The sequence below is a fragment of the Convolutriloba macropyga genome, chromosome 7, assembly GCF_964194025.1.
Source record: "Convolutriloba macropyga chromosome 7, txConMacr16.3, whole genome shotgun sequence".
Lineage (NCBI taxonomy): Eukaryota > Metazoa > Xenacoelomorpha > Acoela > Convolutidae > Convolutriloba > Convolutriloba macropyga.
The window spans coordinates 38,187,899-38,212,298 of NC_134474.1; the positions used below are offsets into that span (position 1 = coordinate 38,187,899).

General features: G+C 35.2%; 1 protein-coding gene across 2 annotated transcripts in view; it reads right to left on the reverse strand.

Moving 5' to 3' along the window:
- Positions 1–24,400, reverse strand: part of LOC142342261 (uncharacterized) — a 42,362-nt gene that overhangs the window by 12,734 nt on the left and 5,228 nt on the right. The window contains exons 2-4 of one of the 2 annotated variants that reach the window (XM_075393538.1): positions 22,182–22,257; positions 14,748–15,411; positions 154–391 (exon numbers count right to left, since the gene is read on the reverse strand). In XM_075393538.1, the coding sequence (XP_075249653.1) occupies positions 154–391; positions 14,748–15,167 (658 nt within the window). In that variant the 5' untranslated portion in view covers positions 15,168–15,411; positions 22,182–22,257. The remainder of the gene's footprint in view (positions 1–153; positions 392–14,747; positions 15,412–22,181; positions 22,258–24,400) is intronic. The other variant, XM_075393539.1, reaches the window with a different exon arrangement.

Sequence of the window (24,400 nt, forward strand, 5' to 3'; positions counted from 1 at the left end):
ATTTTACTTCATGTTTCAGTTTCACTCTAAGCAATTTGTTGTGTAAGTAAAGAAAATCCGCCCTCCAATACTCCTCATCGATTGGTTAAAAAAAAAGAATGCAATATAATAGCCGGCTGAGTAGACAACGCGGCTGTTAGTTAATTATCTTGCCTTCTAAGTCACATTGCCTTTGAATGATACCGTCGCATGATTTCCATTTTCCAGTTTCCTTGCCACAAATTGCTAAGAAGTGCTTATTCGTGAAAACGTGTTCAGGCGGCCCAGGATGGTCGTTAGAGTCACTATTGTCATATAGGTATGCTATATAGCCCGTCGATCCGTCTGCAGTACAATTATGCAGAGACCATGCCATCGAGTTAATCCATGTCCACATCCAAGCTTTGAAAAACTGAAAAAAAGTTCTTCCCTCAAAGCGAAAACATCAAGCTCGAACCACTATTCACAGGACAGCAAAAATATAGTCAAAAGAAGAGAAAATAATTTGCTTCGTTTGTTTGTTATCATTAAAAGTTCAACCAATTACCGCTGTACGAATGACAGCAGATTGCTGTTTTTGCCCTGTTGGTAGCTAGCTCCGCAAAGGGAGGTCAGCTTTATTTTGGATGGGGCGGCGAAATATGCTGGGTGTCATAGCACAGTTTTTACGTTCAAACCATGAAATTGCCCCAGCCTAGCAGAGCAAACGAAAACGACAAAAATACTGTTCAAGATCTTCGGTATGTCCTGCTGCAATTGCAAGACGAAGGCGAAGAAAAAGGGAGGAAACTTTCGGTTTCTCAATATCATCAGTTAAAATTTTTTTACGTACAAAAAGTTTGGTATGGTCGGTTTTCGAACCTAAGAAGCATCTTTATATTGGGTTTAAAGAAGACAGGAAATAGCTGGTACACTATGGTACCAAAAAGCTACGTACAGCATGATTTCTGCTTTTAAAGCATGATTCGTGCTTCATAAGCTTGATTTGCGACAAGGCGTGAAAAAAGGTGTGAAATTTAGAAGTTTTAAGAGATATTTCATTCTCACTTTCTCCGCTTAAACAGAAAAGATGGTTAAACCGCTTTGTTCTTATACCGTTTGCCAAGTTGTTACGCTAAGAGAAGGATTTTCATGGTCTAAAATACAAAAGCAACTCAAATTAAAATCAAGATCAAGGGCACAGTATGCATACAACCGTTACCTGAAAAACAACAGTTTCGAGGCCCAAAAATCGAGCGGAAGACCCCCCAAATTGTCAAAAAAATCAGAAAAAAAGTTAGTTGCCGATGTTTTGAAAGATCCCAAAACCTCACTGGAGCGAATTCGTGTGGCTCACAATGCTTTCTCTTGCTACGATACAATTTCCAGAGGTACAGTTAGAAGAATTCACAAAAAATATGGCGTTTTTTCAAGAAATGCTGCAAAGAAAGTCAGTTTGAAGAATAAAAGCAAGTGTTTTTTTTTCAAAATGGTGTATCAATATGCTCAAGAAGCCGTTCTCGTTCTGGCAGAACATGGTTTTATCTAATGAAACAATGGTGCGCATCTCCAGCGACGGAATTGTTAGAGTTTTTCGAAGAAATGGAACGAGATTTCTTGAAAAAAAAAAAACACAAAAAATTTGAGTTCGGACAAACGATCACTTATGTTTTGGGGTGCAATACGATCAGCTGGACGGAAATTGCTTGTTAAGTGTCTAAACAAGCTGAACGCTGTCGGTTATTTGGAAATTTAGAAAATTTACGAAAAAAAATGCATTTCCTGGACCTTATTTTTCAGCAAGATAATGCTCCTGTGCATAAATTGAAGATTATCGGCAATTTCTTCCAAGAAAACGAGAGGGAGGTACTGGAATGGCCAGCATACAGTCCATATCTGAATCTTATTGAAAATTTATGGGCAATTTTGAAGCAGCAATTACGAAAACAGACAGTTTTTTTGGAAAATTTAGAAGAAAAAATGTATGAAATTTGGAATGAAATTGACGCAAACGTCGTGAGAAACCTGTATGAAAACAGTACAAACCGTCTACTAGACGTTCAAAAAGCTAAAGGTGTAATGACGCGTTATTAGAGAACTAATTTGAACTCAAAATGTTATATTATTTGTTGTTTCTATTGCTTTTTTAAAAATATTTAGGTGTACGTAGCTTTTTGGTACCATAGTGTATGTCTGGTTTGGAGAGTAAAATATGGCCGCTTTCTTGTGTAAGTAATGTTTGCTATTTGCTTTAATGAATTCAAACGTCATGATAGTTTTTCGCCCCCAGGAGTTTCAATTAAACCTTTCAGTCTTAGTCTTGCTTCTAAACACAAAAACACAGATCGATCAGACGCGGAGCAAAACGTTTACAGAAAAAAATTAAGAGACAAAAATATAAAGTGCGTCACTCTAATGGTAGCTAAACAACTCAATTTTTTAAATAAACTATGTCCGCAAAACTGTTGTTATAAAATGTCAATACTTTATGTAGGAAAATTTTGCTCTAAATTTATTTCTTAGATTTTTGCTTATATGTAGACCAGGGATCAAGAGAGTTAGGCATCGGTTTTCCAGCACGTGGGAAGTGTAACAATTTTGCAAAACGTTTTAAAAATATAGACAAAGTGCAATACAAGGGAAGCTTATGAACTCGGGAGGTGACAATTATGGGCTTTGTGATTTGCTAGATCAGAGAACTGAGTATCAAAACCATAAAAAAATATCCTTGCTCAAAAAGGGGTAAACGGAATTGCATTGTTTAGTAACTTTGATTTTCAACTGCAGTGGCAAAACTTAAGCAATCAGAATTAAAACAAAAACAAAACGTTTATAAAGAATATAAGAAAAAATTTATTTATTTTAAAACAGTACATTTTTTTGAAGTTTTGATTTTTATTCTAAACGACAGTTCAGCAGTACAGAATTGGCAGAATTATCAGCACCTTGAACTGAAAAATTTATGAAAAATCTCTTTTGAGCCGTTCCAATTCATATAGAACAAGATTTTCTCGAATGCATTTTTTAAATTGAACGGACATAAAGAGAAAAACAACAAGTTCAACCGATTGAACCGTGCCCTGAAAAAACAGTCCCGCACAAAATAGTCCTTGACAAAACAGTCCTAAATTACAAAATGTTCCCAGACAAAACAGTCCCAGACAAAATTGTCCAATAAAAGCAGACAAAGTAGTCCCAGACAAAATAGTCCAGAATAAAATCGAAACAATTATAAATGTAATCTACAAATTTTTTTTTTTAAAATATCTATGAGTTAAGCTTTTGAATTTAATTTTTCCTAATTAATATGAAATAAGATTAAACCAAAAACTTAATTCAAAATACAATTTCTGAATGCAAACTTATGAATGAAATGTGGCATACAAGCTTCTGAATGCAATATTTTTATTTGTTATGAATTAGTATTAAATCGAAAACTTCTTTCTAGATTTATGTTTCAGAATTCAGTGTCGTATACGAGCTTTTGAATGCAATGCTTTTAATTGATATGAATCAGGATTAAACCAAACACTTGTTCAATGAAATGCAACAATATGACTTGATGTGCAAATATTTAATTCTATATTTAGTTTGGACTATTTTGACTGGGAATGTTTTGTCTGCTTTCTTGGGACTATTTTGTCTGGGACTGTTTAGTCCGGGAATGTTCTGCTATTCGAAACTGTTTTGTCCGGGACTGTTTTGTCTGAGAATGTTAGGTATTGGAATACGCTAACACATCAGGTTCTGAGGTGCACCTGTTGTCATTTTTTGTTTTCAACTAAAAGCTGATAAGCTAAGGTTAATCAGACAAAATAGCCCCAGACAAAACAGTTCCCGACAAAATAGTCCTCAGAACGCAGACAAAACAGTCCCAGACAAAATAGCACCAATTCAGAAAAATCTCTTTAATTATTCATAAGTCCGTTTTTCATTGAAAAAATATTAAGCTGAATACAACATAGTTTTTGCAAACAATGTATTTGGCAACAAGTTTTTAGTTCATATCATTAAAAACATTACATTCAGAGGCTTGTATGAGACTGAATTCAGAAACATGTGTTTTGACACAAGTTGATGGTTTAATCCTAATTCAAAACGTTGAATTCAGAAGCTTAACTCATTGATTATGTTTGTTAATTGTTTGTAGATTCTATTTTAAAATGTTTTGATTTGTACTCGGGACTATTTTGTCTGAGACCATTTGGTCAGCTTTTATTGGATTGTTTTGTCTCAGATTATCCTAGAAACTTGAAGACTCCAAACTCCTTCTCAGAGAAACAACTAAATTTTCAAAGAGACTTGCCGAGAGGGACATAACTGTATGCGAGCCATTTGACCTCTTTAAGAAAACAAAGCCTGTATAAACTTTACATCTCATTTTTTCTCATAAAAATGATCTCGGGATAAGAAAACGGATTTTATAACGATATTTACAATCTGCTGATAAAACTAGTTTTTGAAGCTTGCAGCGATTGATCACTTAATGAACACGATTTGTTTGAGTTAAAATCTTTACTTCTGTTTCCTTCTTCAAAAATAGGTTTTTAGGAAATCAAATTAGAAATTTTAATAAAAGACAATTATTTTAGCGAAGTGAGCTACCTGGAAAAAGAAAAAGTCATGAAAAGTAAAAAAAAATACATTAGCTGATGGTTCAAAGTAAATTATGAAATTGTTACCAACGATTTATCAGTTTTCAACAACTTTACAATAACTCAGTTTTTAATCTTTACGCAAAATATATCATACTAAAGTAGATTCTACACAAAAAACATTGCCGGCAGATAGCCGGAAAACTGCTGCGATAGACGCTTGGGGCCTTCCATGAATCGAAACAACTAAAGACATATCGACCACCAGTCCTTTAATAAGACCACTAGACTCTTTGGGTTAGCTTTGGATTGTCATTTTTATGAGAGACATAAGCTCTATAAGGAGCTTTAGGTTAAATATAGCCATGGAACTGTAGCCTTAAATGTAGCCATGGAACTGCTTTAAGGTTAACTTTTACTCAACAGACAAATTTAGTTTAACTACAATAATTTTAGTGAAAAAAGATTTGCACATATCGCTATTCTGAAATATTTTTTTTTGTTTTTGCAACAAGTAAATTAAAATTATAACCATACGGTTAAATATACTTGAAACAAAAAATACTTCAAATCACTCAAACAAAATAAAGTATTAAACATCAACAAATTTCTTAACGAATCACTTTATAAAATTTTCTTCCCGTTGTTTTCTTCCTAAAAATAAAAATAACTTTTAAAAGCTCCTACGTTACTATTCAAAGAAATTTTTTCATGTTAAGAGAGCAAGAAATCATTCAACATTTTCTTAAAAATTTTTCCAGTTTTTGCCAACCGAAGCCACTGTGGTAACTTATTTCATTTTTGTACGCATTGACGAACGATCGAATTCATTCCAAAGCTGGTTTTGGTATTCTGTCTAATTTTGAATTGTTTTGTTTGAGTATTTTGATGAAGATTCAGATACCCGTAAAAATTGTCAGCATTTTCTGGCCTGGCTATACCATAATGAAATTTGATTAGCGACATTTTTGCTATTATTAGCTCAGCTGGTAGAATCTTTGTCAGGATTAGCAGATCTCTTGCTTTGTCATATTTTTTGCGTAGAAAGCACACCTTTATATCACAGTTAATCTGTCGGTTAAGGCGTTTTAGGTTTTTTGCAGATAAAATTTGAAAAAAGATTGCCGAAAATGATAAATGTGAAAGCACAAGTGATTTTAGAAGAATGCGCGCGTTCAGGGGAATTTGATGTCTTATTAAGTAAATTGATCTTATAGCATGAGCCATCTTTTTTAAGGTTTTATTCAGCTGCTCATCAAAACTAAGATTCCTGTCAATTTGAATACCAAGATATCTGGAACTTTTTTCTGTTGTGAGAACTTCGTTTTTTTAAAAAATAGATCCGAAATCAGAATTATCGCGCGAGAAAAAAAAAGATTAATTCGATTTTGTTTGTATTCAAAATTAGTTTGTTCATCTCTAAATATGCTTCTGTTTTTTGTAAAATTTCCATGACTTTTCCATGTAAGCTACTTTTCGGTCCACAACAGACAATACTTGTGTCATCTGCGAATTGAATTACTTTTTCCGTTGTTTTTATATTAGATGAGAAGTCGTTCACATATAAAAGAAAAATGAATGGTCCTAAAACAGTTCCTTGTGGCACACCGTGATCACAATTTCACAATCAGAGAACATGCCATTAAGTTTTACCTTTTGTATGCGGTTGGCAAGAAATGAAAACAGTAATTCTTTTGCTTCCTGGGAAAAACCATACATCTCAATTTTTTCAGGAAAATATTATGCGAAATGGAATTAAACGCTTTTGCAAGATCTATAAAGCTAGATCTATAGCAACAGTTTTTTTGCTTTGATCTAAATTAGAGGAAACTGTTTCAACCAGTTCTAAAACTGCATCTGTCGCTGAGTTTTTTTCTGAAATTCAAATTGCTCTTTATTATTAATTTTATGCTTATCAATGAAATCCATCATCTGAGTCATCTTACGCAACTTTGTTTTCTGCAATTCTGTGTAACATAAGAAGATAATCAATCTTTGATCCTTGATTGACCCCAAGCAGGAGGTGTATTTTACTCCCGCAAGCTTCTCGCTTCCTGTAATTGAAATTTGTTTTCAACCTTACCCAGGCTGAGGTCCCTGACGGAAACAAGTATGTACAGACCGAAGCAAGTGTGTTGAGAGGTTTTTGCTTTTGAAACAGACAGTTTCCGTCTGAGTTTGTCTGGATACTTGATTCCGTCTGGGATTTCAGCCCGGGTAAACATTTACTAGATAAAATACAACTCTTTAAATCATGTAACGTGCATTATCGAAGCGAAATTATTGCAAAAAATAGGCAGTTCTGAAACTTAGTGGTTGTGTTAATTGTGGGTTTGGCGAGATGATTCATTTGATTCTTTCGGTTTCTCATTAAAATATTTCATTGCTTTTCTTTTGCAATTGAAAAAGAAACCAATTAAGATCACCCCATTAAGATGATCCTAACTTTAGATCTACTCCATTTGAGCATTGTGCAAACCCCAGTTACAGAGCACACGTTATTACATAGTAAATTGTTATGGCACATACGTAAAAAATCCTAATTTTAACTCTTTGTAATGAGCAACAAAGAATTTGACTCAGGTTAGGGCAACCTAACCGACGGAATCGGAAGGACTAGGAAATAATATCGAAGACTTCACAATAGATTTTGTTCCAAGCTTTCGCCCCAGTAGGATACAATGGAAGACTTACAGGAGAAAAGCGCAATTAAAAACCCTAAAATAACGGAATCTATTGTCGAAGAGACAATCCCGGGTCGAGAAAAAATCAAAAAAAATATGTAAGAGAAGCGCTGAAAAGTTGTTTTTTTTCATCGCAAATTTCGTACATAGTTTTGCGGTGAAATGCGGTGAATGCGGCGAAATTATGTAAGTTCACCGCTAGAGTAAGCGGTGAACTTACAAAAAGTCACCACATTTCACCGCTTATTACAGATTACGGTCCTTGCACGGATTCGAACCTCTCAACTGCATGTCAGCCACTTCTTCTTCCACTGCCCCGCCTCTCAATAAAAACTATCATATTTGTTTTGAATTTAAATCAAATTCAGTCTACTTTTTGTAAAACATGCGCGTTGAAGTTTTGTAAGAATAGCGGTGAAATTACAAATTTTAGCGGTGAAATGTGGTGATTTTTTGTAAGTTCACCGCTTACTCTAGTGGTGAAATTGCCTAAATTCACTGCTTAAAAAAATTCAAAAAGATGTATAATTATTCGTGGGTAAACTTTTCGTGCGTTTTTTAATATATTTATCTTAACCTCGTTGAACAAAAAAGAATTCAAAGCGTTTTCTTAGCTGTGAATTTATGTTATTTCACCACTAAATTCAGCGGTGAATTTGTGTAATTTCATCGCATTCACTGCTGATCTCACGCAATTTTAACACTTTTCTCCAAGCGGTGAATTTGTAATCTCACCACTAAATTAGGCGGTGAATTTATGTAATTTCACCGCATTCACTGCTGTTCTCACACAAGTGTAACACTTTTTTCTGAGCGATGAGTTTATATAAGTTTGTCATTAAATGAAGCGGTGAAATTATGTAATTTCACAGCTAAGTTCAGCTGTGAAAGTATGTCGTTTCACTTCACCGCTACTAGGCGATAAAGGTTTTTTCACCGCATTCACCGGATGATTCATGTCATTTCACCACATTCACCACTTATCTTACAAAATTTTGCGTTGAATGGCGTTGACACTTCGGCCCGGGATTTGAGACTATTCAAAAAAACTCCGCTGGAGGAGAAATTTAATTTGTTTAAAATATTTCACTTTTAGCCTATTTTATTAAGCTTTGTTTTGTATGCCTGGTCATAGATTTTTGCAGTCGAAATGACCTTGAGGAAATATCAGATGAATCGTACAGTAAAGTTTTGATATTTAAAAGAGAGATCTGGTTTATTGATCAAGGCTGTGATTCGGAAAAAAAACTTAAAAAAAGGGATAAAAGTAGCGCTTATAAAAACTATTATCAATGAGAAAGTATAGTGAAATACCTTCCATGAATTATAATGGATATTCCAGGTACTCTAACAAATTAAACACTAAAGACGGGACGAGAGTTCAAGTTTATAGAGCTTGCCGCTAAAATTAGTTATCTAAAACAGAGTACATGAACAAGATGTTCATCTGCTCAGTAATATTTAGCTTGGTTTTATGCAATAACTGTAATTTTACAATAGTTTCCGGCTGAAATTAATTTGGTAATGTATACACTATAATTTCATCGTGTTAAGAATTTTGTTAAAAATTCGAACACCCCTACCCAGGTTCGAGTTATTTTCTACCAATCAAAACAACTCGGAAAGATTCCAAGTTTGAGACGGGTATGAGTTTCCTAAAGATGTTTGGTGCCATTTCATCAGTGAGAACGCAGTGCATGGAAATAGTCCAATGGTCTGTGTTGCCCCTAATGATGTGAAATTTTGTTTCGACGTGGTTGCCCCTCTTTTTTCATGACCCGTTTCTGTCAAGGCTTGATGCAACTCTGGTTGTCTTTGCCAATCACTGTTGGGTGTGTCCGTTTAAAATCCTGTCGAAGTTGTTTTTAAGTAGGGTGCTATCTTAACAGCTTCTGCCTCGCCCTGGTTTTCTCCTTCTCATGAAGGTTAGATTGAGCAAATCTGGGCTGCTTCTTGAGGCCACTCCAGAGAGGTACGCGAATCCCCTTCAGGTTGAAGCAGCAGCCCGTCTTGATTTCTTGTATTCGATTACATATATGGACCGTAACTTTTTCCCCAAATAAAGTAAATAAAATAACTAGCCTCTTGAGTATAATTAAGTGCAACTGCTTATCTAACTGCAAAGGACGTAGTGGTCGTTTTCCACAACTGCATTTGCTGATTTGCGTGTCCACTTTGAAGTCTTTGCAAATCGTTAATTGGGAAAATAATATCTGTCATCAACTGCATTTGCAGATAAAAAAACAATCCTACCAAGCTTCTCTAAACTCTCTGCTCCAATCATTTTCCTCCAATCTGTAATGAAGATGGTTTTAATTTAAGGTCTGCAGGAGTTTCTGAGTGTTCACAATTGAGATTTCTTTAAAATATCTGATTATTGTCTTTATTTAGCATTTGGTGGAATGTGATTTTTTCCTCTTCTCTTTGTTGGTTAACAGGCCCATTAAGCAACCCTCTGTCTGTCATATGAAAAACAGAATCAAGTTTTTTCTTCCTTGTTTGAATTCACTGTCGTGTTTCTCGACAGCATAAAAATGTCATCAACCCTGAACTAGACGTAGCTTTGACTCCTTGTTTATGCTCTCGCAGTTAAACAAGCCCGGACCCGAGTGTCATAGACTTTCATTACTGAATCAGTATAATCCAATAGTAAATCGACGATTCAGTACTGAATCAGAGTGGCCTAATGGTACTGTGTTAGCCAAGTATGTTCAGTATAAACCCAGAAAGCATTTTTTTCTGAAAGTAGGATGAACATGATGTTTTGAGTTTTTCATAATGTTCATAGACTTTTCAGAAAAAAATGAAATTGTCAAAAAGACGAAAAATTTTGGTTGAAGGTGAAAGTGCCATGAGAGCTAGGAATTAAAAAGGAATTGAAGTGCCGGAGAAATTAAACGTTTAATTGCAATGAACCTATTTTTCTTTTGATAATTATCTATTATTCTTTTAATTATCCCTTTTCGATTGTATGAATTTACAAGTATTCGATTGTGTTTTAATCAGTGTATACGCTCTCTGTATCATGCCACTACTCTTGAATTGCAGCAGATGTGCCCGTCTGATGGCAATCTTATTTTCTCCATGTTTCCGCGAAGATGTTCTGCACAGTCTTCCAGTTCAACAGTTTTATCTGATTTACCAGAGGTTCAGCCCAATTCAGACCTTTTCGAGACCAAAGTTCGAAAGGCCACCAAATTGTTGTACTGGGCTGTAAACTTAAGAAATTCGATGTCCACAGAAAAAAAAGCCGGATCTTATCTGTTTCGGCCCCCAGTGTTTTTATGCCCCCAGTTACAAATTATCTGTTGTTATATAGCATGTTACTATGTAACAAAATAGCACGTGCGCCGGGGGGGGGGCGTAAGAAATATAAGCCCACTAAGCTTTGAGGGCCGAAACAGAATAGATCCGAATAACCAAAAGGAATTTCCTTCCAATGCCTTGTCTTTCAGTCTGCTGACATACGTATATCTCCTTCTCAGGAATATCGTGCAATCAAAAACAATCCCCTAATCTACAGATATTTCTCTTTTGAATGATTCATTTTTGTTGCTGGGTATCTTTCTATTCCTCGTCTCAAAACCTAGATTCTGATCCTTGCTGCATCTAGGAAAGCTGATTGCCAGGTCTTCTCGGACAAAAAATTTGGAGTTAATGTTAATGAGAAAGCATATTGCCGTCCTTGGCAGTGTCCTGTTGCATCTATCAGTTTACCCACTCTACAGCTGCGTCTGTCTTTTCTTAATATTTTGTAGAATTCCTGAATCTAAACAAAAACTTCGTGAACACCCCGAGAAAATTTTTTTTGCAATGTTGTATCTGTTTCTTGGCCACACCACACTGAGCATAAAGTTTATGCACTTTATCGTGAAGACAATGCAGAGCCAGAAACCCCACAGCAACTCTCCGCTGGAAGATCGGAACATTTTCTCAAGCTTCCCGTCTGCACCAGTTCCTGCCGAAAACTAAATCGGAATATTTGTTGCCAAATTTTTTTGCGCACATTTCACATTCCTCTATTCTTTGCACTGTATAGTATTACCTTGTTGAACTCGTCTTGCCTTCTAAATCTTTGCAGGCTATGTTAAGCATTTTATTCTGTTGTGTTGGTTTTGCAAAATTTTCGAAGGCCCATCATTTTTTTTTCGACGAAAAGTGGCTTTGGGCATGCTTGTTCAGCCCGCTATTTTCAAATTGACAGGCAGTGCAGACGCAACAACTGATGATACAGTCTTCGTTTACTGAGATGAACTGTTCTTAATCGTTGGAAAATTAATATCTGTCATCAACTGCATTTGCAGATAAAAAACAATCCTACCAAGCTTCTCTAAACTCTCTGATCCAATCATTCTCCTCCAATCTGTACTGAGGATGGTTTTAATTCAAGGGCAGCAGGAGTTTTTGAGTGTTCAAATTTGAAACTCTTTTAAAACTTCTGAACATCGTCCGTATTTAGCATACGGTGGAATGTGGTTTTTTTCCTCGTCCTTTTGTTGGTTAATAGGCCCAAAAAGTAACCCTCTGTCTTCCATATGAAAAAAAGAATCAAGTTCTCTCTTCGTTGTTTGAATTCACGGTCGTGTTTCCCGGTAGCATAAAGATGTCATCAACCCTGAACTAGATGTAGATTTGACTCCTTGTTTTTTCTCTCGCAGTTAAACCAGAATTGTTCCTATTTCTGATGATTCACTGTCTCACAAGAAATTCATTTGTATCAGTTGCAATCTCTCTTCTGCAAACTATAAATTGATTAATTCTTTTCGCGTAGTAACATACCCATATATTGTCCTTTATTCTTTTCAACTTGGAAATTGGATCCAACTTTTTTTAACCAAAGTGTCCGCAATGACGTCCCTGTCTTCATGGTTGACTTTTTTGTAATGCCTTGTCTTTCAGTCTACTGACGCCCGTATATTTTTTTCTCAGGAATGTTGTGCAATCAAGAAAAAAGCCTTAATCTACAGAGATTTCTCTTTTGAATGATTCATTATTGTTACTGGGTATCTTTCTATTCCTCGTCTCAAAACATAGATTCTGATCCATGCTGCATCTAGGAAAGCTGATTGCCAGGTGTTCGCGGACGAAAAATTTTGATTTAATGTTAATGAGAAAGCATATTGCCGTCCTTGGCAGTGTCTTGTTGCATCTATCAATTAACCCATTCTACAGCTGCTTCTGTCTTTTAGCAATGGTTTGTAGAATTCCTGAATCTAAACAAAACTTCGTGAAGACCTCGAGAAAAATTCTTTTGCAATGTTGTATCTGTTTCTTGGCCACACAACACTGAGCATAAAGTTTATGCACTTCATCGTGAAGACAATGCAGATCCAGAAACCCCACAGCAACTCTACTCTGGAAGATCGCAACATTTTCTCAAGCTTCCCGTCTGCAGAAGTTCCTGCCAAAATTTAAATTGGAATATTTTTTGCCAAATGTTATTGCGCACATATCACATTCCTCTATTCTTTGCATTGTTTAGTATTACCTTGTTGGTTTTGCAAAATTTTTGAAAGTCATCAGTTTTTTCCCTTTTTGAAAAGTGGCATTAGTCATGCTTCTTTAGCCCGCTATTTTCAAATTGACAGGCGGTGCAGACACATCAACTGATGATACAGTCTTCGTTTACTAAAATGAATTGTTCTTAACCTTTGGTTCCTAAAACCGCTTTCTGGAACTAAGAATTCGGCAGTCTTTTGCCAATTTAAATTGACTTTTATTAGAAAAACATAAACTAAATTTAAAATTTGGTTAGTTTCAATAGCCGGAAAAACCATTAACATTTTTTAAAGAGCCGCACACAATAGTAAGATTATTTCTGATCTTATCTTTTCGCATCCAAAAAGACTCGGATTGTACTATCAACATGTCCTTTTTAAAATCTTTCGCATTTTCATCCAAATTAGAGACAAATCAATTTTCATTTGCACGTTCTGCTATTGCGAGGTACCCTTTTTTCCAAATGGGGTCCAATGAACAAATATCATGTTTTCTACGGAATGCGCAGTTCTAAACAGTTAAAGTTTAAGCTTATTATCTAGTTTCTGTCGAAAGCTGAAATTTGAAAAATCTGGTTCCCATAACAGTTAGTTTTTTTCACATTGTTTTGTTGCTTTTATTTTTTATCGTAGTCCCCCGAAATAGGGAGGTCAAATCCTATTTCAAATGAAATAAAAGTTAACTCTATTTGCTGGCTTATCGTTCAATTAATGGATTTAGTCTTCAATGCTACTGGTTTTCAATAATTTTGTTTTTAATTGTAGTTTTTTCACCCATTTTTAGAATCAATTTAGCTGTGTTGCTGTCTTGCCACAGTAGCTCAACATTGACACCTTTCTCAAAGGTCAAATTTCACAATAAGCTACCTGAAAGAAGACGCAACTGATTATGTTTACTGTTTGTAGTGAATAAATAGTATTTGATTTTAACGCCTTCCACTCCGTTTTCTGGCAGGTTTTAATTCACTTCTTGATTTTTGCCTCCCTATTGCAGTCTTATGTAGTCGTTTCAAATTCTTTATAATGGATGGTTTCAATGGCTTTTTTGAAGGTATAAGTGAAATTCGTTTAATATCTAATGGTTTTCATCACATTGAGATGAATTTTCTTCAAAAAGTTTATGTTAATTTGTTTAGTTGAGATATTAAATGTTTTAGAAAATTAAAGATATTGAGTTATTCTCGTATTTAATCTTCATTGTTTTTATTTGAAGTCCTTGCCGGTTTTGTCCCTTTTTCTCGCTAGCCGATGTCATCGGTCTTTTGCTCGTGAATCATTTTTAAATTTCATTAGTGGTTTGATTTTAGAGCAATTTTTCTAAAACAGATGCACCATTATTTTCTAAAAATATTAGAGTTTTGAATGCTCTCAGTCCCATCTTATCTTCATTTGGTAGACAATTAAGTTCAAAATGTTTGAGATGGCGCAGAACGTTATATGCGAATGCACATTACTGAGCCTCCTTGTTATTTTTATTTTGAACAACCATAGAAAACAGTTGACTGAAACAAAATTTCAAAATCTTCTTTTTTCCCTAATTTCTTGATGTAAAATTTCTGATTGAGTGACTTCAATTTTATATTTTTTGAAACTTTCAAGCTATTTCGATTTTGGCCAAGAACTTTGTTTTCGAGTTACCAAGCTTGTTTTCGACGCTTTATATAATTTCTAGTTTAACGAAAGATGTACCTGCTCTCAATATGAATAAAGAGGATTTTGACAAGTTTTCACAACCAAATTACCACAAATTATTACAATCAAAAACCAAATTTAAAAAAGCGGTTTACCCACATTTTAAATTTGATATTTGGTAGTGATATTTTGTTCGGTTGTGACAGTTTCATATCAGGTCCCACGGGCCTAATAGCGGAGATCGGTAAAAGTCAAGTGGGGGTTTATTTGCGTGGGGGTTTATCTCCTATCTCAAATTAAGTGGGAGTTTTTTCCTTGGTGTTTTTTTCAACCGATTCACTTAAATGACAATTTTTGGCGTTTTAGTTTGACCAAGTAACCTTGTTTGCTTTTTGAATGCCATCTTTTTGGGCCGTCATTTCATCGCTGCATTTCGTAGGAGAAGCTTTTTCACCCTCGAACTGATAGTTTTCACGGTGCTGGTTGTAACTTTGCTGAAACATGTCTAGTGCTATAGTGACGTCGGATTGATTGCTTCGGTTGGAAAAGGGCCATATAAAAAAGCCGTCAACAAGTTTGAGTTCTTTCTGGATACCAGCCTCGTCGTTTTCACACTTTTTCATAGCAACAAGAAAGGCAGGCATGAACACTAATGAAGTTTTGAGTGGACCAAGTTCGGCATTTGTCCTATGTTTGTTGTGAAAATCTAGTACAAGATTTGTATTAATAGCCCATAAGTGCAAAACTGATAACACAATTACGTTCAGAATGAAAATGCTATTAGCTGACATTATTGACATAAAAAGAATGTTATCTGAGGTTGCGTCAGATTTTATTGCGTCAGATTTTTTTGGATAAAAAGTAAACAATAGTGACGCAAAATGGCCAGCTAGCTTTTTGAAGTCAAACTTGTAACAAGTGTGTCCTGAGGTACATCTGCTTTGACGGATTGTCCTCAATATAAAAATGATGGAAGTCCCGTATGATTTTTATGATAATTCCTCTTAGTGTGAACAAAATGAGTTGCCTCTAGTCGTACGTACTCTAATACAAAACATGTAGTTTTTGCTGACCGGAGGTCGTAGAATACATCTTGGCTCTAGTTATAAATTTAGCATCCAAACATTTTTTTAGCAAGGGACTTCAATCCCATTTTGCTGCTGTTATAAAGCATCAAAAACTGAACTAGTGCACCGCTTTCTTTTAGAGAACCCAGGGTACAATTTCATCTGTAACTAAAACTTCGAGGCTCCGATCTTAGTCTGAAAGTTTGAACTTAAAGAAGTGAAAGTCTAAGTTTAGGACAAAAAATGGGCTACAACAACATGGTCACTAATATTTCGAAGCCGCAGCTTTAATTGTGTGCCGAAAGAATTAGATTTATCATAGATAAAAATTGCTGGTCCTATAAAGTATCTAAATTTCGGTCTGAAAAAGAAGGTGAAGTTTCTGCGACGCTACACGAATCTAATTATAGCCCCTACGAATCTACAGCCCCCATTATGATACATTTACGCTGAATCGGGGTGCGTGTGTCTGTGGGGGGGGGGGGGGGTAACAACCTAGCTATTATTTGCCCTCTTTCACTAAATATAATTTACAGGATCTATTCTGTTTCGACCCCTGTGAATTTTATGCCGCCAACCCTTTTTCAAATTTCGGGTTGCTGTATAGCATGTTACTATGTGAAAATTAGCGTGTTCGTCTGGGGGCAAAAAAAATCATATGCCCGCTAAGCTGGGGAATAGTAACAGAATAGATCTATATGAAATTAGAATCAGTATAATCGTACCATTTTGTTTATAAGTTAAACCACTTATCTTAATCCTCTTGTGCCACAATTCGGTCTCAAGCGCCCTATTGCACTAAAACATACTCAGTTGACAAATATTTAGATTTTAGTATGTCCCGGAACCCAGGGTAAAAAATTACCAAAGTGTTGATTGCTGCAGGCAAACGCTTCAGATTAATCTTCAGCCCAGCAAATTAGGTTTGAATTAATCGGTAAAAGTCAGGTTGTACTAAAATACTGCCTGCGTTGAATGTTCGGGTATTTCCCATTATGCCCCACCCACAAAATTACAGCCTACTTTTTACCAGGATCGTAGGGCTATGCGTCAACTGACTACTAATGACTAAGGTGCGTTGGACTATAATGGGCGGTGTCCTGTTTTTTCAGCCCTATTCTTTTAACCCCCAATATTTTAACCCCGTTTTTTTAACCTCTACATCATTAAACCCCTCAATTATTTAACCCCTATATTGTTTCACCCCGATTTTAGGCTTCGTATAATTGAGGATAATTAAGCCTCAATTAATTCTATTTTAATTAATGGAGATTAAAATCGGGGTGAAATGACTGAGGTGTGAACATACTTTTCACACCTCAATCATTTCACCCCAATTTTAATCTGTAAATTCATGGATCATAATTGTCAGAGACATAGAGCTAACGACACAATAGTTTAATGCAAAACTATAACAATTAGCGAATTAGTTATCTCAACTAATCCTTAATGGGGCAATTAAAAGCAATTGAAAAGTGGTTGGAACTCAAGAACATTTCTTGTTTTATTGCATTTTGAATTCAGCATGATAACTGCCGACTTTGAGTTTACTATTTCTTCAAAAAACAAAGAAATATTGGTTGTAGAAGGCCATGAGTTTTATGTTAAAAGATTAAATAAGTTTACCACTGCCTGGAATTGCTCAAAATATCAAAGTTACAAGTGCCGCGTTTCCACTTTAACACAAGATGACCAACTTATTCGCGTGAACGGTGAGTACAATCATAGTGCTTCGATTGGAAAGCCGGCCACATGAAAAGTTATAAAAGAGGTTAAAGACCTGAGTGAAAAACCTAACACCCGCAGCAGCCGTCGCTTCCGCAATTTCACCAGTAACTGATGTTCTTTCGACCCAGTATGCGTTGCCGTCAAAACCAAATTTAATACAAACCTCACAGCGCTTGAGAAAGGTTATACAAACAGTGTCAATTCATGAGCCATCGGACCGGCATTTTGATATACCTGATAATTTTCAAGAGTTTTTGCGGTATGACAGCGGAAAAGATGACCACGAGCGTATTTTGGTTTTTGGTGATCCCTATATGACGTCGGTTCTCGAAAGCTCCAAGTTTTGGCTTGGGGACGGAACGTTTAAACTATCGCCAAAAAACTTTTTTTATCAAATATACACCCTTCATGTATATGATCTCGGTATTGCCCCTGCTTGTTTATATGCCCTCCTTCCGAACAAAACGGAGAAAACGTACAGCCGATTACTCGATGCCTTAGACACCTTTGCCCTAGATTGTAAGCCGGATAAGGTTCTGTTGGATTTTGAAATTGCCCCTATTAATGCCTTTCAAAAACATCATCTAGCTTCTATGTTGTCGGGCTGTTATTTCCATTTAACTCAAAATTTTAATAGAAAAATATGAACAAATAGAAAAATCTTTTGAATTGATTGTCGAGGAAATATCTAATGTGGCAGAATTTAGATAGCTTCGTTATTGAGAAAATAGACGAGCTTTGTTTATATTTCCAAACAAATTATATCAAGTGTCCATTATTGAACCGTCCTGCCACATTCCCCCCACAAATATGGAATCAAAGAGACGCAGCCATAGAGGGAATTGCCAGAAAAACCAATGCTGTTGAGGGCTGGCATTATGGGATACAATCCTTATTCAGCGGATCCCACCCCAGATTTTGGAAACTTTTGACTAATTTACAAAAAGACGCTGCAGTGCAAAAATTAAACTTTTTGAATGCCTCATCCGGTCACAAATTCCCAAAGAGGAAGAAGTATGAGAATTTGAAAGGGAAAGTGCAAAACTTGATGCAAATTTACAGGGATGAAACTGATATTCAATTTTTCAGGGCTATTGCCAGTTTGACGTAGTTGTGTATTTATTGTGTGTTTTATTGTGTTTGTTTTTGTGTTATTTTAAATTCGAAACCCATCTTAAAATTTTTGAGTTGGCGCCCTCCTTGCGTCCTAAGGAATGCGCAGTTCTAAGCAGTTAAAGTTTAAGCTTATTATCTAGTTTCTGTCGAAAGCTGAAATTTGAAAAATTTGGTTCCCATAACAGTTAGTTTTCTTCACTTTGTTTTGTTGCTTTTATTTTTTATCGTAGTCCCCCAAAATAGGGAGGTCAAATCCTATTTCAAATGAAATAAAAGTTAACTCTATTTGCTGGCTTATTCCTTCAATTAATGGATTTAGTCTTCAATGCTACTTGTTTTCAATAATTTTGTTTTTAATTGTAGTTTTTTCACCCATTTTTAGAATCAATTTAGCTGTGTTGCTGTCTTGCCACAGTAGCCCATCATTGACACCTTTCTCAAAAGTCAAATTTCACAATAAGCTACCTGAAAGAAGACGCAACTGATTATGTTTACTGTTTGTAGTGAATAAATAGTATTTGATTTTAACGCCTTCCACTCCGTTTTCTGGCAGGTTTTAATTCACTTCTTGATTTTTGCCTCCCTATTGCAGTCTTATGTAGTCGTTTCACATTCTTTATAATGGATGGTTTCAATGGCTTTTTTGAAGGTATAAGTGAAATTTGTTTAATATCTAGTAGTTTTCATCACATTGAGATGAATTTTCTTCAAAAAGTTTATGTTAATTTGTTTAGTTGAGATAATAAATGTTTTAGAAAATTAAAGATATTGAGTTATTCTCGTATTTAATCTTCATTGTTTTTATTTGAAGTCCTTGCCGGTTTTGTCCCTTTTTCTCGCTAGCCGATGTCATCGGTCTTTTGCTCGTGAATCATTTTTAAATTTCATTAGTGGTTTGATTTTAGAGCAATTTTTTTAAAACAGATGCACCAATATTTTCTAAAAATATTAGAGTTTTGAATGCTCTCAGTCCCATCTTATCTTCATTTGGTAGACAATTAAGTTCAAAATGTTTGAGATGGCGCCGAACGTTATATGCGAATGCACATTACTGAGCCTCCTTGTTATTTTTATTTTGAACAACCATAGAAAACAGTTGACTGAAACAAAATTTCAAAATCTTCTTTTTTCCCTAATTTCTTGATGTAAAATTTCTGATTGAGTGACTTCAATTTTATATTTTTTGAAACTTTCAAGCTATTTCGATTTTGGCCAAGAACTTTGTTTTCAAGTTACCAAGCTTGTTTTCGACGCTTTATATAATTTCTAGTTTAACGAAAGATGTACCTGCTCTCAATATGAATAAAGAGGATTTTGACAAGTTTTCACAACCAAATTACCACAAATTATTACAATCAAAAACCAAATTTAAAAAAGCGGTTTACCCACATTTTAAATTTGATTTTTGGTAGTGATATTTTGTTCGGTTGTGAGAGTTTCCTATCAGGTCCCACGGGCCTAATAGCGGAGATCGGTAAAAGTCAAGTGGGGTATATTTGCGTGCGGGGGTTTATTTCCTACCTCAAATTAAGTGGGAGTTTTTTCCGTGATGTTTTTTCCGGAACTGATTCACTTAAATGACAATTTTTGGCGTTTTAGTTTGACCAAGTAACCTTGTTTGCTTTTTCAATGCCATCTTTTTGGGCCGTCATTTCATCGCTGCATTTCGTAGGAGAAGCTTTTTCACCCTCGAACTGATAGTTTTCACGGTGTTGGTTGTAACTTTGCTGAAACATGTCTAGTCCTATAGTGACGTCGGATTGACTGCTTCGGTTGGAAAAGGGCCATATAAAAAAGCCGTCAACAAGTTTGAGTTCTTTCTGGATACCAGCCTCGTCGTTTTCACACTTTTTCATAGCAACAAGAAAGGCAGGCATGAACACTAATGAAGTTTTGAGTGGACCAAGTTTGGCATTTGTCCTATGTTTGTTGTGAAAATCTAGTACAAGATTTGTATTAATAGCCCATAAGTGCAAAACTGATAACACAATTACGTTCAGAATGAAAATGTTATTAGCTGACATTATTGACATAAAAAGAATGTTATCTGAGGTTGCGTCAGATTTTATTGCGTCAGATTTTTTTGGATAAAAAGTAAACAAGTGACGCAAAATGGCCAGCTAGCTTTTTGAAGTCACAGTTGTAACAAGTGTGTCCTGAGGTACATCTGCTTTGACGGATTGTCCTCAATATAATAATGATGGAAGTCCCGTATGATTTTCATGATAATTCCTCTTAGCGTGAACAAAATGAGTTGCCTCTAGTCGTACAAACTCTAATACAAAACATGTAGTTTTTGCTGACCGGAGGTCGTAGAATACATCTTGGCTCTAGTTATAAATTTAGCATCCAAACTTTTTTTAATCAAGGGACTTCAATACCATTTTGCTGCTGTTATAAAGCATCAAAAACTGAACTAGACTAAAGCTATGACTCTAAAAGTTCTTGAAGTATGGCATGCTCGTCAAATTGAAGACAATTTATAGTTGTTTTCAAGCAGTAGCCGAAAAGCTACAGCATGCAACACTTAAGCGTCAGAGCAACAAAGAGAAAAGTATCTTATACAGTCTTTTAAGACTTATAAGATATTGTAAAAAATATTATTCCAGTGGCAAGGGCTTTCTCTGAAGCGCTGATTATCAAACTAGGCTAAAAATTTTTTTCAAAGACCGAAACTCTCTTGGACTGCTAAATTTAGTCAAAGTACCCAGTTAACACTCACAATAAAACTGCCGCCAAAACAGAATCAACACTCATTTTTTTGTTTCATAATTGGTTAGTTGACCGATTTTTTTTTACTATCAAAGAATTTGACTACGTTATACGGTTTATATTGAAATCATTAAAACATGTCTCATAAGATCTTACACGATAAAAATTCCGTCTTATCAGATCTAACACGATAAAAATTTCCTCTTATCAGATCTTACACGATAAGCCTTTGGAAAGCTATGACTCTAAATGTTCTTGAAGTATGGCATGCTCTTCAAATTGAAGACAATTTATAGTTGTTTTCAAGCAGTAGCCGAAAAGCTACAGCAAGCAACACTTAAGCGTCAGAGCAACAAAGAGAAAAGTATCTTATACAGTCTTTTAAGACTTATAAGATATTGTAAAAAATATTATTCCAGTGGCAAGGGCTTTCTCTGAAGCGCTGATTATCAAACTAGGCTGAAAATTTTTTTCAAAGACCGAAACTCTCTTGGACTGCTAAATTTATTCAAAGTACCCAGTTAACACTCACAATAAAACTGCCGCCAAAACAGAATCAACACTCATTTTTTTTGTTTCATAATTGGTTAGTTGACCGATTTTTTTTACTATCAAAGGAATTTGACTACGTTATACGGTTTATATTGAAATCATTAAAACATGTCTCATAAGATCTTACACGATAAAAATTCCGTCTTATCAGATCTTACACGATAAAAATTCCAAAATTCCATCTTATCAGATCATACACGATAAAAATTCTGATGAGAGGAATGTTTATCTTATAAGATGTCTCTTCAGATATTACACGATAAAAATTCTGATGAGAGAAATGTTTATCTTATAAGATGTCTTATAAGATCTTACACTATAAAAACTCTTCTTAACAGAATTTTTATCGTGTAAATTCTGATAAGAGGAATTTTTATCGTGTAAGATCTGCTCAGATCTTACACGATAAAAATTCTTTGTCAGCATCTTATCAGATCTTACACGATAAAATTTCCACAATCAATGGGGCTGTGAATTTTATGCCCCAACCATTTTTCAAATTTCGGGTTGCTGTATAGCATGTTACTATGTGAAAATTAGCGTGTTCGTCTGGGGGCAAAAAAGTCAGATGCCTGCTAAGCTGGGGAATAGTAACAGAATAGATCTATCTGAAATTTGAAACATTCAGCATAATCGTACCATTTTATTTATAAGTTAAATCACTTATCTTAATCGTCTTGTGCCACAATTCGTCTCATGCGCCCATGTCATTGCACTAAAACATACTCAGTTGACAAATATTTTGATTTTAGCATTTCCCGGAACCCAGGGTAAAAAATTATCGAAGTGTTGATTGCTGCAGGCAAACGCTTCAGATTAATCTTCAGCCCAGCAAATTAGGTTTGAATTAATCGGTAAAAGTCAGGTTGTACTAAAATACTGCCTGCGTTGAATGTTGAGGTATTTCCCATTATGCCCCACAAACAAAATTACAGCCTACTTTTTACCAGGATCGAAGGGCTATGCGTTAACTGACTACTAAGGACTAAGGTGCGTTGGGCTATAATGGGCAAGACCCGAATTTTGTGATAAATTAGCAGTTCACCATAGCGGCCCGTCGCCTCATTTAAGTTAGTCGCCTTGCATAAATTTTGAAAGCTTTTGAAACATGTTTTACTCATCGAAACGGTCTTTAATGCGGCTAAAAATCTGTTAATTAAAACTTTTGGTTCTTTTCCGTTTGCGCCCCCATTATTTTACGCACCCCCATTATCACAGCTCGTGCAATTACATAGCAAATCATTAGGTAAAAATAACCTGCGTCGGGTGGATTCAAATAACGAGTTCACAAAGCTGGGGGAACACAAAATGAAATGATCCAAATTCCCAGCTTTTTCAATTTCAAATAGGGGTAAAAAATCAGTTTTTGCTCTTTGGATCACCTAAATAGGGCAGCTTTTTCATTATCACAGCTCGTGCAATTACATAGCAAATCATTAGGTAAAAATAACCTGCGTCGGGTGGATTCAAATAACGAGTTCACAAAGCTGGGGGAACACAAAATGAAATGATCCAAATTCCCAGCTTTTTCAATTTCAAATAGGGGTAAAAAATCAGTTTTTGCTCTTTGGATCACCTAAATAGGGCAACACATAAATTGTAGTCCCCTTCAGGCTTTGTTCCGAGCGCGCGTAAAGGCACAAAGTCACTAACTAGGTTAACAGCGCACCATATGATAACAAAAGCCAGAAAAAAATTGCTAGCACTCAAAACCGTGATATAAAGTAAGCCATACCGCGCTCTCCGAATTGATGTAATTTTGTTGAAACATGTAAATTATTCAGATTATAAACCTAAGGTTAGATATCTACATGTTTTCAAATGTTCAATAAATTATTCAGAACTGTTATTAATATAATAATTGTAAAATTGTGGCTGTTTGTTCTCATAGATAAAAATAAGATTTGAAGGCTCCTATTTGTCTTTTAACGGGTACTTTCTTGCGCTGACCGTGCAATACGTTGGTTCAAATATTTTTAATGCAAGTTTTACTGTTTAAGGTTTTTATTGAAGAGGGCAATTTGTTCCATTTTTGAACGCTTTTCAAGATCAAAGATTTGTTACTCCACTTCGTTTCGTTCTTTTTTATTATAATTTGATTTGTTTTCTTGCTCTATCTAGCGTTTTGGCGGCTAGTAGACATTTTAAATTTTTTGGATGTTCCCCAGTGTCTTATCTGTTTGTAGCTTCATTAAGCTAACTTTTCAGATAAACTATTCGGCTGGCAAGATATGACCCTTAATGAGAAAATGGGGTGGTCAAATTTTGGTCGAAAAAAAACACTTATTCACTCCCCCGTTAAGTTGCCTATTTATGCGACTTATGTTTTTTTGCTCTAAGTGTTCTAAGGAATATTCCACCGAAAGAAAGATGGGAGATGAAAGATTACAACAAAACAAAATGCTTGAAAACACCAGTTCTTACGTTTAAGGGAATTTGATTTCTTACAAGATACGAAGGACGAATTGAATTAGCCATCAGGCTTAAAACTGAGTTCAATTGATTCTCAAAGGTTAGGTTCGAATCATTTTGTACTCCACGAAAACTTCAAGCCCGGGCTGGTTTGATAACTTCATTAAAAGTTAAATATAGTTTTTTCAATTTTCTGTTGAATATTTTCATTAATTTTTAATTTGCATATAAACTAGAGTCAACCGCAAATCAAACAATATCATTTTCGCTTTCCAGTTTTTCAGAGAAACCGTTGAAATATAACAGAAAAATAAGAGGTTCTAACACAATTCTTTGTGGAACACCATGACTTAAACTTATTTAATCTGATAAGTCAATACAAAATTTTACGCACCATGTTCGATTTGTGAGAAAAGATTCAAGAAGTAAAATTATTGAGCGGGAAA